Genomic DNA, 15,917 nt, shown 5'->3' on the forward strand with positions numbered 1-15,917 from the left:
TCACCACACTTGATTTTAGCATTTTGTTGTCGTAGTTACTTATAAAATGTTGTAACCCGTGAGCCTTTTATGTTGACTATTCGAGTGTAAGCGATTGAGAGTGACTTCTTATTTGGTAAACTGATATCCCTGCGCTTTATTAGCGGCTGTTTGGTCCAGCACCTTGAACAGCTTCTCCAAGAACCTGCTGTTGCGAGATTTGAGTTAGAATTTTAGAGGTTTTTGTGTGACCGTAGAAGGGTAATTAAGTTGGAACAAACTATGGAGAAGTAGAAATAGAAGCTCTGAGTTCATTTGGCCTGATTGAAGCTATCGCTACAACGAACCATGCACTTAAAAATACTTTAAATAATAACCGACAATGCTTTAAAACGTCAACAAAAATAATCCCGACGCTTGTCGTTAAGTAAATATGCTGGAATAAATATACCATCACTTTAATATAGTGGCGGAAAATTTTTATCAGTATTTAATAAAAATATATTTATTGGCGACGTTTAATTATGATGTTGATATATGTCAAATATTGAAGATGTTATAATAAAGTGTTGTCTAAAAAGCGTCGCGTAAAATATATTTTGTTATAGCATATTAGAAAAATATTGTTTGAATAAAATAGAAAAAAAATTCCTAATAAAGCTTTTACTAAAATCCCCTGTGAAAGCTTTTGTCTAATAAAACAAGTATTGAGTTGGAGTTTCTATTCTATAGATCTAAAGCTCCTTATAGGATCTAGCAATAGATGCTAATTAAGAGCTTTCATTCTGTAATAAATGATGGCTATCGGGTAATTTTTATGAAAAAGATTATTGTGTTTTTTTGAATATTTTATGTTACGAAAAATGCACAAACAGAAACGAAAATGACGAATACAAAATAATTAAACTACAAGTAGAAATAAAAGAGAATACACAGATTTACGTGAAAAATTTTTTGTAGGAAAAAATCACTGGCGAGGGAAAAGAGAACTTCACTATCGAACGAAAAAAGGAATACAATATTCAAAGTACAACCAACCACAATCTGTTGCCTCTAGGGTGAAAACGAAAAAGAAACTCTTAACGGGTTTCGGATTCGATCCGTACAGTGGGGGGCTCCACCCCCTGCACTTCCTGGGGTCTATCGGCCCGAGCCCTCCGCTACCCCACCACAGACATTCATTTTTCCTTCACAATTTTATTTTTCAATTTGGTCGCACTGCGAAACTGCCAGCGAGTCAAAATCCCGAATTGAAGTCGATTATCAATTTCGAGTCACATCTAACACTTTCATTGGATAAATTTTTGTTGGCCTTTGCAATTAAGGTATCCCCTTTAACTTTATGTTTCTAATTGATACTCTTTTTTTTTTTTTTTGTTGATCATGTAATATTAATGTATTAGATTAGGAATTTTATTACCATCACTACTAATTAATTAATTTTAATTACTTTTCGACAATTAAAAAAATGATTAATAGTTAATAGTGCTATGGTAACAGAAATCAAAATTTTGATGCATTAAATTTATCATGGTCACCTTCTCTAATATTTCTTTAGCACACAGATGAACAGATGTGCGTGTTTTCTTGGTGAAATGGTGAAATGCAGATCATGGATGAACATTTGAGCTCGATACATTTTGAATTAGAATAATATAGATTTTCGTATTTGTATTTATTCCAATAATTGAGCCAGTAGTTTAAATTTGATATAACTTACCTGATAATCATGTCACTCAAAAATGAATCTAATAGACAACGAGCAAAAATATATATATTAACACTTTCACTCAAGTGTACTGTGAATATAAAATTAAAAAAGGAATTAACTCTTTTAATTCAAAATTCAAGATTCAAAATTCAAATATATATTTACACTTCCACTCTATATGTGAATATATAGTATTAGAGTTAATTCAAAATTCCTTTTTTTTTGTTAGTTTTGATCCGTCTAGTTAGAAGGTGGAACCTTGGAATGCTGGCTCGACACCTGGTTCGATCATCCGGCACTCTTGACTTGTTCTGCCATATCTACTGCGGTTCGTGTGAAAATTAATAGTCATATATCAGATACAAAATCAAATTTTAACATATATATATTGCAAAAGATATTTTGTACTCGTCGGATTAAGTTTATAAATTAAAACTGAAATCTTTTAAGGAAGTATAGAAAAAGCAGTAGTTTCAACAAAGATAGTGATGGATGAGGAAGATCTGCGTGGTCCACGGTTGACATGGTAGACCGGGTCCAGGCAACAATTTCTGGTAAAAAGAACGTCGAGAGCCCTGTTCGACAGCGTGGCAAAAGAGTGGCCATCGGTAGCGATGTAAGAAACTCTGTAGGGTATACTATTATCATTCGTTTTTTTTTTCTTTTTCTTTTTTTTTACCTTTTTTCCTTTTTTAAAAAAAATTTGTTTTGACCCTTAGAAAGCGAGATGGGGTTGTGATCACCTCTCCCACAAGAATCATACCCATGGCCAATTGAGAAATTGGTGGGGACTCTTATGCCTCAGGAGTCAAGAGTATTCCATAGACACATTTCACTAGGAGATATTTAAGGGATTATTATTTTTTATTCATACACTTTTTGCTAATTTGATCATTGTGGTCAATAAAACGGAGTAGATTTTGTCTGCGATGATGGATTTCTCTTATTTATTATAGCAGTGAATGCAATAATAAACCGTAATAAGGTATGTGGTGATAAGTTTGTGTGATGTGAGCATTTTTCTTTTCATGAGTTAATTATATATACTTCCTGAAAATTCAAATTTTAGCTCTAGAAAAAGTCTTAACAATTTGAATTTTTACACCTTCAGGGTGATTCATCATATATTTCTGAGAATAAGATTTTAAAACTAACAAATAGGCTTCTAATTAAGATAGATATATATTTTTTTAATACCTTCATCAACCAGTTTCTTAATTTATGTTCTTTGTAACCTAAAAATATATGTTGGACAATATATTTACTAACCAAACCTTGGTATGGCTGTATCCTAGGTCTGAGTAACGATGAATAGTCGGAGCTTTAACGACTTGTTAGGACAAAATAAAAAAAAATTAAGTAATTCTTCTAACTCTCCGATCAACCCATGCAAGCACAAAAATGTTAAGAAAGAGTTATATTGATCCATGTTCTCATCAAACTTGATTATTTTTGGCTAACTAAAAGCGATTACTCTAATCAACTTTTGAAATAATGGAGTATGCTATCTTACAAAATCATGACTATTATTAAAGACTTGCATAGATTAAAATCAGTCGCCTGTGTTATAGTTACTAACGGAGGCCCAACAGAAGTCAACACTATACAATTTATTTCGACATCTAAATAAAAATATAACAACTGGTGGTGAAATATATTTTCCGTCATTTCAATTTTTAAGTAGCTGTTTGCGTACCCTTCCATCTGAAACTTCCGGCAGTCGGCAAACACTAATTATTAGCTCTACTATTTTATTGTCATGCTTAACCTTTACTAATTATTTGTGATTCGAACATTAGGCACTTTAGTAAATAAAATTTGCAAATTAAAGTGTACCATATCTAGACAACTTTTCAGCTTGTAATTAAATATTTAGTATATTTCGGAATTGATATTAATTGTACGGCGCCAGAACAATTTTTGAAGGTATATGTCTCTTCTTTCTTGAGTTCATTTACTGCAATCATATAAGGCCTCTGAAATTGACAAAAAGGTACGTAATAAGCTATTATGCTTCTCAAATTTCTAAGAAGATAATATAACTTTGAGAATTACTTTTTTCCTACTTAATTACAAAGTTTCACAATATACTGTAGCAGTTGATCATTAATTGAGTCTTAGTAAACTGAGCAGTGGAAACTATCATAACATCCAAAAATTTATCAACTCACTAGACAGTAGGACCCACATATTGTTAAAATTAAGTTACTAACTAATCATTTTAATTAGTTTAAATTTTATTTGTATCTACTTTCGAGAGTGGGCATAACATCTATATTCACGCTATCCACTGTTAAGCCTTGATCAGTCTAGTTTGATCATTACATATGTCATCTACTTGTGAATTACACTGAGCACTTAACATTTAGTCTAAACATTAAACCACTAGCTTAATTCTTCACTGTGGGTGCTGCTCATGTTTATTGCTTTTATATAAATAATTCTCTTTTTCCTTGCATTAATTGATATATATATATTTCACAACTGGTTTAATAAATCTCAACTTGAATAGATAGTTAATTAACAAAGTTAAAGGAAAATGCTATCCTTAATTACAAACAAGTCTTACGACATTTTATAAATTCTAAAACTCAATAGTTGAATTTGAATCTTGAAATTATAAGTCATGCTTACTTTCTCTAATTTACACTTCTCGGCCACCAATTAAAAACGGCTACATATAATAGTTTGTAAAGCATTGATTTTTTTTTTATTATTAAATATAGCATTGCTCCAAAGTTAAAATTTGATAATAATATGTAAAAGAATGGCGCCATTCTCAGTTTGTCACACTTGAACATTTTTGCCCCTCATATGAACTGCATATCAATTACCAAGAGACAGCATGTATATATTGTTGGAGGCAAATTAAGTTCTCACCTATATAATAAATATTGCCCCTAAAATTAATGATAGAACTTAATTACCAATCCAACAAAGACCGCCCATCATCATCAGATTGGTACATCCAATGAGGGTGACAACCCAAAAAATTTTAGGTAGAATGTCAACCCAATAAAGAGGGTTGCAACATCAAGCTCACACACTATCATGCTCACATCTATTTAGACCCTGCGCCCAGCTTGCACGTTTCCCCACAAGCCCCAATCCCCAACCAATTATCCCCTTGGATGTTCTTAAGATTATATCCAATCCTATATATATATATATATATATATCATAATATAGAACTAGATTAGAATATTATTAATAGCACAAAGTCATTGGTGTTATTAAGTTTTCAGCCTTTGGATGAAATAGTGTACGGCTAGGATGATAGTGATTTTCTAAGGTTGAATGAGTGGTTAGTTAAATTGTATGATCTAAAGGATGAAAATGATTAAATAGGTGGATCTAAAGGAGAAAATTTGATAGTATCAAATGCCTAATGCTATTGATAGCATTGTAACCATCTTCTATCTAGAGAAAGTCCGGCTATTATACTCTTATAAAGATAGACCGATTTGTACTCATAAGTTTTTTATTGTTAAAATTGCCTATTTGACTATTTCTATCCGGTGGATCATACTATGTAACCGACTACCTACTCACCTGTTTAGACCAGTATTATTTTAACCATACATCCCTTCATCTAAATGACTGAAAACTTATGAGTACAAATGAGTCTATATTCATAAGAACATAGTAGCTCCTCTCTCTCTCTCTCTCTATATATATATATATATATATGCACTCCAAAGAACCCTTGTGTGATAAGATAGCCCAAAAGGTGCCGGCCCAAAAGAAAATATAAAGGAGAGATTGTGGTGGAGGTGGTGGTGGTGGTAAGAGAGGAGTGAAGAGAGAAAGGAGAAAAACTTTACTTAGAGAGAGAGATAGAGAGAGAGAGAGAGAGAGAAAGAAGGGTGGTGGGGGAGAGGAGGGTGAAGGGGTGACGTCACGCAGTGGGAGGGGTCCACGACGTTCATTTCATCAACCCACGCGCAATCGAAAGGGGGGGGTCCCTCCCTTTTTTATACCCTCCACCCTCTCCTTTCTCCTCTTTCTCTTCTAACAAAGAGAAGCTCCTTAATTTTGCTGTAGCTCCGTAAACTATTCTACTCTTTCCGGAGAACCATTTGAGCTCCTCTTCTTAATTTCATCCCGAGGAAGAAGAAGGGAATAGGAAGGTCAGTTTTAAGGTAAGTTTCAGTAACCTGCAGGGTTGGTATAACACATGTTGCATGGATGTACATGCAACAAATTTTCTGATCTTTATTGGATTTTTTTTTTCTCGATTTTATTTCCTAGCTAGGTAGATCCTTATTAAGATACAATTTGCTTGGTTTCTGAGTCTGGGTTTCGGTCTTACTATCAGATGTATCATAATTAGGATATATGTACTGATCTAGAATTATAGTGTCCTAGGGTTTTCACCTGTATAACATGTACACTAAGATGATCTCTTGCTTATATTATTTTCTACTTCGTTGGACTTCTCAGAGGTCACATGGATTTCGTTTAATGGAAAGTGAGGCTATTTATTGATGCTGTCTCAGCTATTCCGTTAAGATCTTTCCAACGATTTCATTGGAAACTCTGGCCACACTTACATATATAGTTTCTGATTTTGGAAGAATTTTCTTTATCCTGCTATTTCTCCTTTTCTTTTGTTTTCTGCATGGCAAAATGCTTGGGGAATTCTAGTTACGTGGTCTTGTCATATACATCGTTTTCTTTTATGATAAACCTTGATTAAAGCTCATATGATATTTGAGATCTTGAGTTTGTTACATTCTCTATGCATGGTTCTGATCCTAAAAATATTAGATCTTAGTTAGTATTTTCATTTCTAGTTTCCATTGAATTTCATGCATTAATTTGTTTTAAAATTTATGGAAGAATTATTAAGACTGGAGCGCTAAAAGATCACATTAAGCTTCTATATAGCATTTGAATTCATCAAATCACTTTCATCGTGACCGCATGCTCTCGAACTTCAAAATCTTGCACAAAAACATCATTCACATTTTTTCTGAATGATTGGACAAATCTAATATGATACTTCCTTTTCTTAATTTAATAGGTCTATAATGAACTATTTTCTGAAGGTCTTGTTGTTCTTGAATTTTTTTTAAATCCCAAATCAATCTGCCATGCCCGAAGTTCTTTCTAAGATTAAATGATCTCTCTACTTTCTTTTTCTAGATTTATCCTTAGATCCAGTTTAGCCTATGCATCTATAATTTATTTGAAATAGCCTAGCTATAACTCTTCATGTTTTCTTTGGTCTCCTCTCTCTCCCCCTCTCATAATTCCTATCATAATTTCTCTTTTAGATCCAACAAAATAAATCCATTCTTTCCTCTCATAATTCTTATCATAATTTCTCTTCTCGACCCAACAAGTAAATCCATTCTTTCCTCTCATAATTCTTATCATAATTTCTCTTCTAGATCCAACAAGTAAATCCATTCTTTCCTAATGCAAATTATTATAGCCCTCACCTTTTACATTTTGCATCTCTCTCTCTCTCTCTCTCTCTNCTCTCTCTCTCTCTCTCTCTCTCTCTCTCTCTCTCTCTCTCTCTCTCTCTCTGGCACAACAACAACACCAATATCCAAAAGGATTGACCCTCTCTAGCCTTTCTTTGTTCTCCCTTCTTCCAATGTCGCATACATATTAAATGTAGTTCGAACCTGTCATAGGAAGTATACAGTTAGTTCTTTTGCAGAGACCAAGGTCCACATTTGTGCTATGGAATAAGTAGACAAAGGGACAAGTGGGTCAGAGGCCGTGCAGAGCCTAAGGAATGTTCTCCTTTTTAGACCCTCTCTCTCTCTCTCTCTCTCTCTCTCTCTCTCTCTCTCTGCCCAGGCCTGATCCAAGAACTCCTCCCTTTAATATTCCTTATCATCTCCTCCCATTTATTCTTTTTGCTCCCCCACCACCTTTTTTTTATTTTTTTCTTTTTCTTCCTTGGATCTCTTTCAACACGAAGCGCATGCTGTCTCTCCTTGCAAACGTAAGCCAGTATTTGTCCCATGCTCTGCGGACCTCATAACTTTCGCAGCCTCAACCTATTCCTCATGTACTGTATATATTAATATCATATTAGTTACCACCTCTCTTTTCACGTTCTTCTTTATTCTATGTTGCATGCATGGGATCGATGAGCCTCTCAAATAGAATAATGCGTCGCATGCACGAAGATGAGTAGCCGAAGAACTTGTGCATTTTGATTTCTTAGTTTTTTTTTTTTCTTCCTTTGCTGAACTGTTCTACCAAGAATATTCGCAATCAGTTGATACATAATGGGCTAACGAAATTATTTGTTCAAAATATCTTCATGGAAGATATTGTGAATATTTACTTCAGGTTGTGGTGGTACTGCTGAGCTTAAAAGATTTGGTGTTGGCCATGGATTGATGGGTTCTGAAGCAACAATGAATAATATAAATTAAGTCAATTACCCGAAAGAATGAAAAACATTAATCTTTCATTTGAGGTTGAATTTTAGTTGTGATCGATATCTTATTTCGTTTGCACCAAAATCCTCGATAAGCTCTCCTAAATTAATGCCACTTTTAGTTTGTCTGTTTTTAAGAGTGATGATCAACTCAAATAAAGCTCCTAAGGAAACATAGAACCTTTTGCTGTTTGCATCTCCCAAAGTGAAAGAAATTGCAAACTTTTTGAGTTCAATCAAAAAGAAAAAGTTTTTTTTTGGTAAGGAGTGTAAGATGCACTGCCATTTTCTTTTGCACTCCAGCTTTTTCTTTTCTTTTATCTTTTTAGCATAGCTATAGTCTGGTGTGGACTAAATGGGCACATGCTCTTGATGAATCATTTATGCACTTCACCTTGATGAGACAAAATCATTATCAGGGCTGCAGCATGTCTCTGGTTCCTGTTCAGACTTTGAAGTACTAACTACTAAAAATAGAAGCCATCACAACCCTCAAGATAACTGTTCTCTTATCCTAGAACTTTAACAAGTGTATGAGCTCTCCAGCATGCCTTCCATGGCTTACTTGTTACAGTAAGACAAATAACTAATGTTTATGGCTAACATTGTTTAATTAGTAAGTGTACTGGTGAAACTTGATGCAGGTGATGGACACCACAGAATCATGTGTTCCGCCCGGTTTTAGATTCCACCCGACTGACGAGGAGCTTGTTGGTTATTACCTTAAGAAGAAGGTTGCTTCTCAAAAGATAGATCTTGATGTCATTAGAGATATCGATCTCTATAGAATTGAGCCATGGGACCTCCAAGGTAAGAACCACCATATTAACAAGCATTTACCATCTGTTTAACCATACTTATGCATTTCCACATATGATCTTGTTCTTTTTTCCACTTGTTTCTTCATGCTTCAAGAACATTGTCGGATCGGATATGAAGAGCAAAGCGAGTGGTACTTCTTCAGCCACAAAGACAGAAAGTATCCAACAGGTACCAGGACGAATAGGGCGACGATGGCCGGTTTTTGGAAGGCAACTGGGCGAGATAAGGCCATCCACGACAAGAACAAACTTATCGGCATGAGGAAGACGCTTGTCTTTTACAAAGGAAGAGCGCCTAATGGGCAAAAAACTGATTGGATCATGCACGAGTACAGGCTCGAATCCGAAGAGAACGGACCACCACAGGCAAGCTCAAAACAGACCTACTTCATTTGTGCATTTGAACAATTCTTGTCCAGTGTAGATGAGCTAAGCAGTTAAATATATGCAACATATAATAAACGTCTTGCCTCTTCATGTCTAACAATTTCAACATAAAAAGAAAAAAACGAAAAAAAAATGATTAATGCTTAGCTACAGTTGTCCTCCAACGGTTCTTCGCATATTTGGACTACCACTGAGAGAGCTTCAAGAAAATCCTTTTAAGAAAAAGCTTTAAAGAAAATAATTTGGAGAGGCCGCTTGATGGTTACATAAAAATCTAATGCATGATCATTAAACCAATTGTTTATAGTTGATTACAATTATCTATTCCTTTTTATAGATGAAGCTCATTCAGAAGGACATTAGGGCATGTATGTGACATGTTTACAACAAGTTTTCTCCTTTAGCACTCGCGCTTTCAGAATTCTAAACAATGTCAAGTAGGTATACCGTATCGGTTCGTATCTATTGTTAAGAATATTTTGATAAGAAAAATGCATGCGTACAAAGAATCCCAGACAAGAAATTAAACTAAGTTAATGAGAAATAAGAGAGATAATTAAGCTTAAGAAAGAATTATATAGAGAGAATCTTCTAATGGACTAAATTATTGCTTAATTTGAGAACTTGATCAGAAAGTGATCATCCAAAATCCGTTTCCTTTCACCCATTTGTAACGTATACATGAAAAGCTTCAACCCCACTATCACAAAAGGAGCACTAGCTTGAGCTTCTTTTCACTTTAAAACAGCACCCTTTTAAGCATGACTCCTACGGAACTCTATTCACACCTATATCAAAACAATTTGTCTCATCTCATTCATGGAAAAAGCTTCAGTTACGTCCCTTTAGAGACTCCGACACACCACCCTTTTTAACAAGCATGCATCTCTTTTCACACATCCAAAAGGCATCTCCTAGTAGGGTATTATATCCACTTACTACTTTTTCACAGGAAGAAGGGTGGGTTGTGTGCCGGGCGTTCAAGAAGCGAACCAGTTGCGCGAGCCGGAGCGCCGTCGATCTGTGGGAATGCAACTACTCGTACGATGAACCCATTCAGATGAGTTCTATCGTCGCCGATCCTTTGACATACCTACAGAGGCCGCCAAAGCAGTCCGGCCTTCTTTGCAAGCAAGAGACAGAGCTCGACAATGCAAACGTATTGCAATCAAACCACTTCGTTCAGCTGCCGCAGCTTGAGAGCCCCTCCATACCCCTCGTGAAGTGGCCGAGCCTGCTCTCATCTGTCGCTGCGGTGGAGAACGATGACGATGAGCAAACAAGAGGATGTCACGTGGCCGAGAAGGTGACCGACTGGAGGGCGCTTGACAAGTTCGTCGCGGCCCAGTTGAGCCCTGAGGACCAGTTCGCTGCCGACCAGGTGGTCTCGGGTTATGGCGTCGACCAAGAGTCGGAGATGGCACTTCTTCTGCTTCAGGGGGGGTGTGATATCAATGAGGCAGCGGCGGCTGCGGGGAAGCTGAGCGGGTTCTTGAGCTCTTCGGGATCGGAGTGCGACATTGGGATCTGCGTGTTTGAGAAGTAAGCATAAAATGGAGGGTCCAAGAGATCGAAGATTCACGATTTTTAACTTGGTTATTTTGTTCAACTCTATATATATATATATATATATATGTTTGGGGTTGCATGGTTACTAGTGGGGGCTATATATTCTTGTGCAGAAGAAGTGGAGTTGCACTTAATGAGCTCTTTGATTATCTCTAACTATGGTTAGTGTCGGGGCCTAATACATATAGTTCTATTGGCTTATCATTTTGTGGAATGTGGTTGCACGAGTACTGCTTACTAATATGAGATAATTGTCATTGTTTGCATGATTAATTAAAATAATTGCCTGTAATACATAACCAGCAGGAATTAATTAATGTTGAATGAACTAATTTAGACATTGATTTCAGTACGACTATGCAATTTTTTTTTTATAAAGAGTACGTTTTCTCTAGAAAAATATAATGCATTGATGAGCCGTGCGTGTAGTTTCATTCTTTCCTTCTATTTTGTTAAAAAAAACAAAAACAAATAGGCTGGTTTGTTATAGTAAGAGTTTCTTTGATCAATCAAATTAAATTGCTCATAAAGGAGTGGGACCTCCTTCGCGAGCCTTCAAACTACTCGTAATTTTTTTTTTTTTTCCACCCCTCTCGGGGCCTCGTTGCCCCACACTTGTACCCTAATTAATCGAATCAATGAATGAAGCGGATAGGGTGCTATCTATTTTTCAAAAAAAAAAAAAATCAAATTAAATTGCGAGCCCTCTGCAAATTGTTTTCATGATCTTCCCCTTTTAATTGCCAGATGCAAGGAAATGAACTATTTATGATCCCCTCTGATAGCAATTTTTTTTTTGGGAAAATTTCTACCTTTGCCAATTCGGCGACCCAATTCGGGTCGCCTTCTCATTGTAGTTACTGGATCCGGAGTTGACTAGTACGGCCTTGTGATATGAACAATACTCTAGCAATTGCTTCTTCAAACAGCTTTTACCTCTACATGCTCTATTTTCATGGCACTGGACTAGAGAATATATTTGAGCAAAATTTTTGCAGAAGCTCGAAAGCTTACATTAGGATACGGATACCTAGATCTGACAATCTCTATCGGTACTCACAGATACCCGCAAGTTAACCGCAAATTTGTGGATATATATAGATACTAATTTTTCTTATCCAAAAAATTATGGGTAAATGAATGAATACCTATTAAGCTGTGGGTGTTTTGGACAACTCGGTACGAGCAAATATTTTTCTAATTAAAAAATATATAATTTTTATGATATTGACTCTATAATCATTATAATTTTGTATCATGAAAGTTTGAGATGGTAAAATACTTTAATATTATATAATTTATGCGTTATAAGATTTTATATTATTTATTATATATTATGATATTTCAAACAACAAGTTATGTTATATTTTTAAAAATTATATATATGTATTTTGCATTCGAAAAGTATAAGAGCAAAAAAAAAAAAAATCTTGCGGATAATCCGCATAACTACCCAGTACCCACCAGTCTGTGGGCAAGTACGGGTAAAATGTTGACTGTCCAAAAATATATAGGTAAATTTTATTCATACCCATATGGCTTGTGGGTAGAATGATCCGCCCACGGGTTATCTAACCTGCTCGTTTGCCCGGTCCAAAGATACCTAACAAATGCGCCTCTTAGTCAACGCTTTATAGCCATCTATAATAATCTACAACGAGAAAACGGGCCAGAGGCTCAATTCATTTATCAGCCCATAATCAATTTACAATTCTTACTTGGGCCTAGTTGGCCCATCTATCAAACTAGTCCGTGGCCCATTTCCATCACTACGCAAGTTATTGAATAAAGTAATAATACACATTTTGTATAATTTTTAATTTTAAGTGGACTTGGCATTTTGTTTTTTTAAGACAAGAATATACCATATCCATTTTAATTTCTCAGGAAATATTTGGAAGTATTAGGAAGAAGTCTTTCCTTTCATAGTTATTAGATCAAAAGTCTCCATATGATTACTTTCTAAAACATCATTTTAACAGAAATTGACGTATTGTCTTAATAAAACCTTTTGTCATTTTACGTGACATAATACAATTACTTCGAGATATATCATTATATCCTACGTAGTTAACTGCTACAATAAAAAAAAAAAAATCACAGTTATCCGACTTAACATTATTCATCTCCTTTTGATTGGAGCTCTTTATTGTTATTAATTAGGTCATAATTTTTTTGTTTGTTATTAGCTAGGTAGGTCATAAATGAAGTACTTTGATGTTTTCTTGTTCCAATAAAGACAATTATATATGACCTTTGCTGAAGTACTTTCAGAGATTATGCCATGGGAAATGGTGCTTGTTTATATCTTACTCTCTTAAGTTTTTATCTTACACTTATATTATTTGAGGATTTGTACAATTCATTCTAACTTTTCAATACTAAAATAATAAACAGTGATAAGAGTAGTATGAAAGTATTAATTTTTGGATAATGCGAAGATCAATGTAAAATATACACCCGCTTTTCGGTGCAAGAAGCATAACTATTGCATGACTTGCCAAAAGCACAAGTGAGCCGGTGATTATCAGTGAAGGAAAAAGTTCTATGTCAGCAATATAAACATAAGTCATCTAATAATAACTTGATTGTGTTTTAATGTTCGCGTAGTTTTTTTTGAATAATTGATACGTTAAGTAATTGTCTCATAGAACATGGCCAACTACCCAAGTACTTTCCGTCTTCACGCTGTACTCTAGAATGGATGAAATCAATAGAGATAAGCCCAGTCCGAAACATTCTCGGTCAAATCGCTTTATAATTTTCTACAATAAGTTGGAGTTCATAATAGAAATTCATACAAATGTGGAACATCTGCATATATCCCTCTCAAAGTTAAAATTTTCGCCCGTAAAGTGTTGGCAGGGGGAGGAGGGATGTGTGTTTTGTTTGGAAGGGTCAGAGATGGTTAATCACTTTTTTTGTGGTTTGCGAAAATTTCAGATTTTTGTTAGAGAAATTGTTTACCTAACAAGATGATCTCACATAACTGCAATTAATCGCCATTTATTAGTGGCTTATCTGGTTAGAACCGCAAAAAAAAGAGTTTTTTCAAAAGAAAAAACACAACATGAGATTAATGATGGTGGAGGTACAATTTCTGGAGTCTTTGAGATAACTTTTGTCCTTGTGCTCCTGATCGAGCAATTTCATAGATCTCTTTACTCTTGACATCTTCCATCTTAATTGGTCTCTTCCGCCATACAGATTCATGGGCACTCCATAGAGTTGGATCTCCCGCCTCCCGTGGGTTGTATATGCTCACCTTAATTTAGAGTCTAATTTGCTAAGATTTATTTTTTTTATAATTGGGTCAAAGTAGAATTACAGTAAAATTTTATATAGTTTAAGTTAGATGAATTTTATTTTTAAGGCGGTTAAATTATCTGAGTAGAAACATTATAAGCTATAAATATAGAGGTCTGGACAATGTTAATTAATTTAGATGAAGCCAGAGCCCGACTGTAATCATGATAACTGTACGTGCGTAAAGCACCAAACCAAAGTATTGTTTTGTACTAGTGAAATACCTGCGCGAGGCTGCGGATATAAAAATATTTTTACAAATTTTATTTTTTATAAGTTTAATTATTAATTAAATAAAAGTTATATAAAAATAGTTTAATAGTTAAATCTATTTAAATAACAGATTAAAATTGGTATATGCGTAAGTAAATTTATACATCAATTTATTTTATAAAGATTTATATGAGAAGGATTTGAGATAAATCTATCAAAATAATTTAAAAAAATCAATAAATAGAAGGAAAATAAATTTGTAGAAGAAATTGTTTAATAAAATTAATTATATATATACACATATACACTATATTTCTAAAATTTTTCTCTTGAAATTTAAATTATGTATTTTTTTTATACAACGATATTTTACGTGATTTAAATTGAATCTATTAGGTTAGATTTTATTATGCGATTTATTACGCGTATTATTACTAAAATTAATTAATTAGTTTCATAGAGTTTAGAGATTTAAATTGAAGTTAAAAAATTAGAAATAAATATTATTAGTTAAAATTAAAATATAAAATATAAAATATAAAATATAAAATTTGGAATTTAAAAATTTAAAATTTGAAAGTATCATAATTTTAAATTTTAATATCAAAATTTAAAATTTTATATTATATATATATATATATTATTTATATATATAGTAGAGAGAGAATAAAGAAGGGTTTGGGGGGGAGACATGTGTCACCTTATGGTCCTTCCTTCTTTTAATGTAGAAAGAATAGATTTCCACGAAAACGTAGATTATATTATTTTTTTTTTTGTCCTTTCTTTTTGTTTTATTTGTGAGAAATATTTATACATTACAGCAAATGTATCGATTTGATATTTGTTGAAGGCTCGCCGCCTACTAGGTGACAGAATTATTGTTGCAGTTAATAATTGATATGGCAATGAATAGTGACCTGACATATACACGAGAAATTGTCACATCTGCACTCAGAGTATCCATACATACATGCCTTGCATTTCCGCATCCGCTCTCCAGGTCCCACCCATCCATGCACCTTTCAATATTCATCAATAAGAAAAAATATGTTTCGCGTCTGTAGCTGGAATGTTAGGGGGCAGGACGAGTAGGGTTTTTGTAGACTCTTTTTTTAGGTTTTGGTGGTGAGAGTCTATCTGTTTTTTATATGTTTCGCGTCTGTAGCTGGAATGTTAGGGGGCTCAACGACCCCTCTAAACGGTGTGCCGTTAGNAGAATTATTGTTGCAGTTAATAATTGATATGGCAATGAATAGTGGCCTGACATATACACGAGAAATTGTCACATCTGCACTCAGAGTATACATACATACATGCCTTGCATTTGCGCATCCACTCTCCAGGTCCCATCCATGCACCTTTCAATATTCATCACTAAGAAAAAATATGCATTAATTGTATTTAAAAATTGAACTATTAAATTAAAAATGTAAGATGAAATTATTGGTCTAGGGAAAAAGTTCTATGTGCAGCAGGATGCGCAAAAGCCATCTAATAATATTACTTGATCGCGGTAGCTTTA

The 15,917-nt window shown here is 34.2% G+C and overlaps 1 protein-coding gene across 2 annotated transcripts; it reads left to right on the forward strand.

The window, feature by feature from the left end:
* Window positions 5,714–11,149, forward strand: LOC109707023 (NAC domain-containing protein 37-like). Of its 2 annotated transcripts, XM_020228065.1 has the most exons (4): window positions 5,714–5,832; window positions 8,744–8,909; window positions 9,015–9,286; window positions 10,260–11,149. In XM_020228065.1, exons 2-4 carry the CDS (start codon window positions 8,747–8,749, stop codon window positions 10,851–10,853), a joined length of 1,029 nt encoding a protein of 342 aa, XP_020083654.1. In that variant the 5' UTR covers window positions 5,714–5,832; window positions 8,744–8,746; the 3' UTR covers window positions 10,854–11,149. The 2 variants fall into 2 exon arrangements, with proteins under 2 accessions (XP_020083654.1, XP_020083653.1); XM_020228064.1 differs by lacking the exon at window positions 5,714–5,832 and having other exon boundaries at window positions 8,738–8,909.

This window comes from Ananas comosus, linkage group 3, assembly GCF_001540865.1.
Source record: "Ananas comosus cultivar F153 linkage group 3, ASM154086v1, whole genome shotgun sequence".
NCBI classification, from domain to species: Eukaryota; Viridiplantae; Streptophyta; class Magnoliopsida; order Poales; family Bromeliaceae; genus Ananas; species Ananas comosus.

Bases quoted from the DNA above. Each gene is read 5' to 3' on its own strand.
- LOC109707023 (XM_020228064.1), top strand. From the start codon at position 8,738: ATGCAGGTGATGGACACCACAGAATCATGTGTTCCGCCCGGTTTTAGA. The intron at 8,910-9,014 runs GTAAGAACCACC...TCATGCTTCAAG, and splicing joins TGAGCCATGGGACCTCCAAG to AACATTGTCGGATCGGATAT. The intron at 9,287-10,259 runs GCAAGCTCAAAA...ACTTTTTCACAG, and splicing joins AAGAGAACGGACCACCACAG to GAAGAAGGGTGGGTTGTGTG.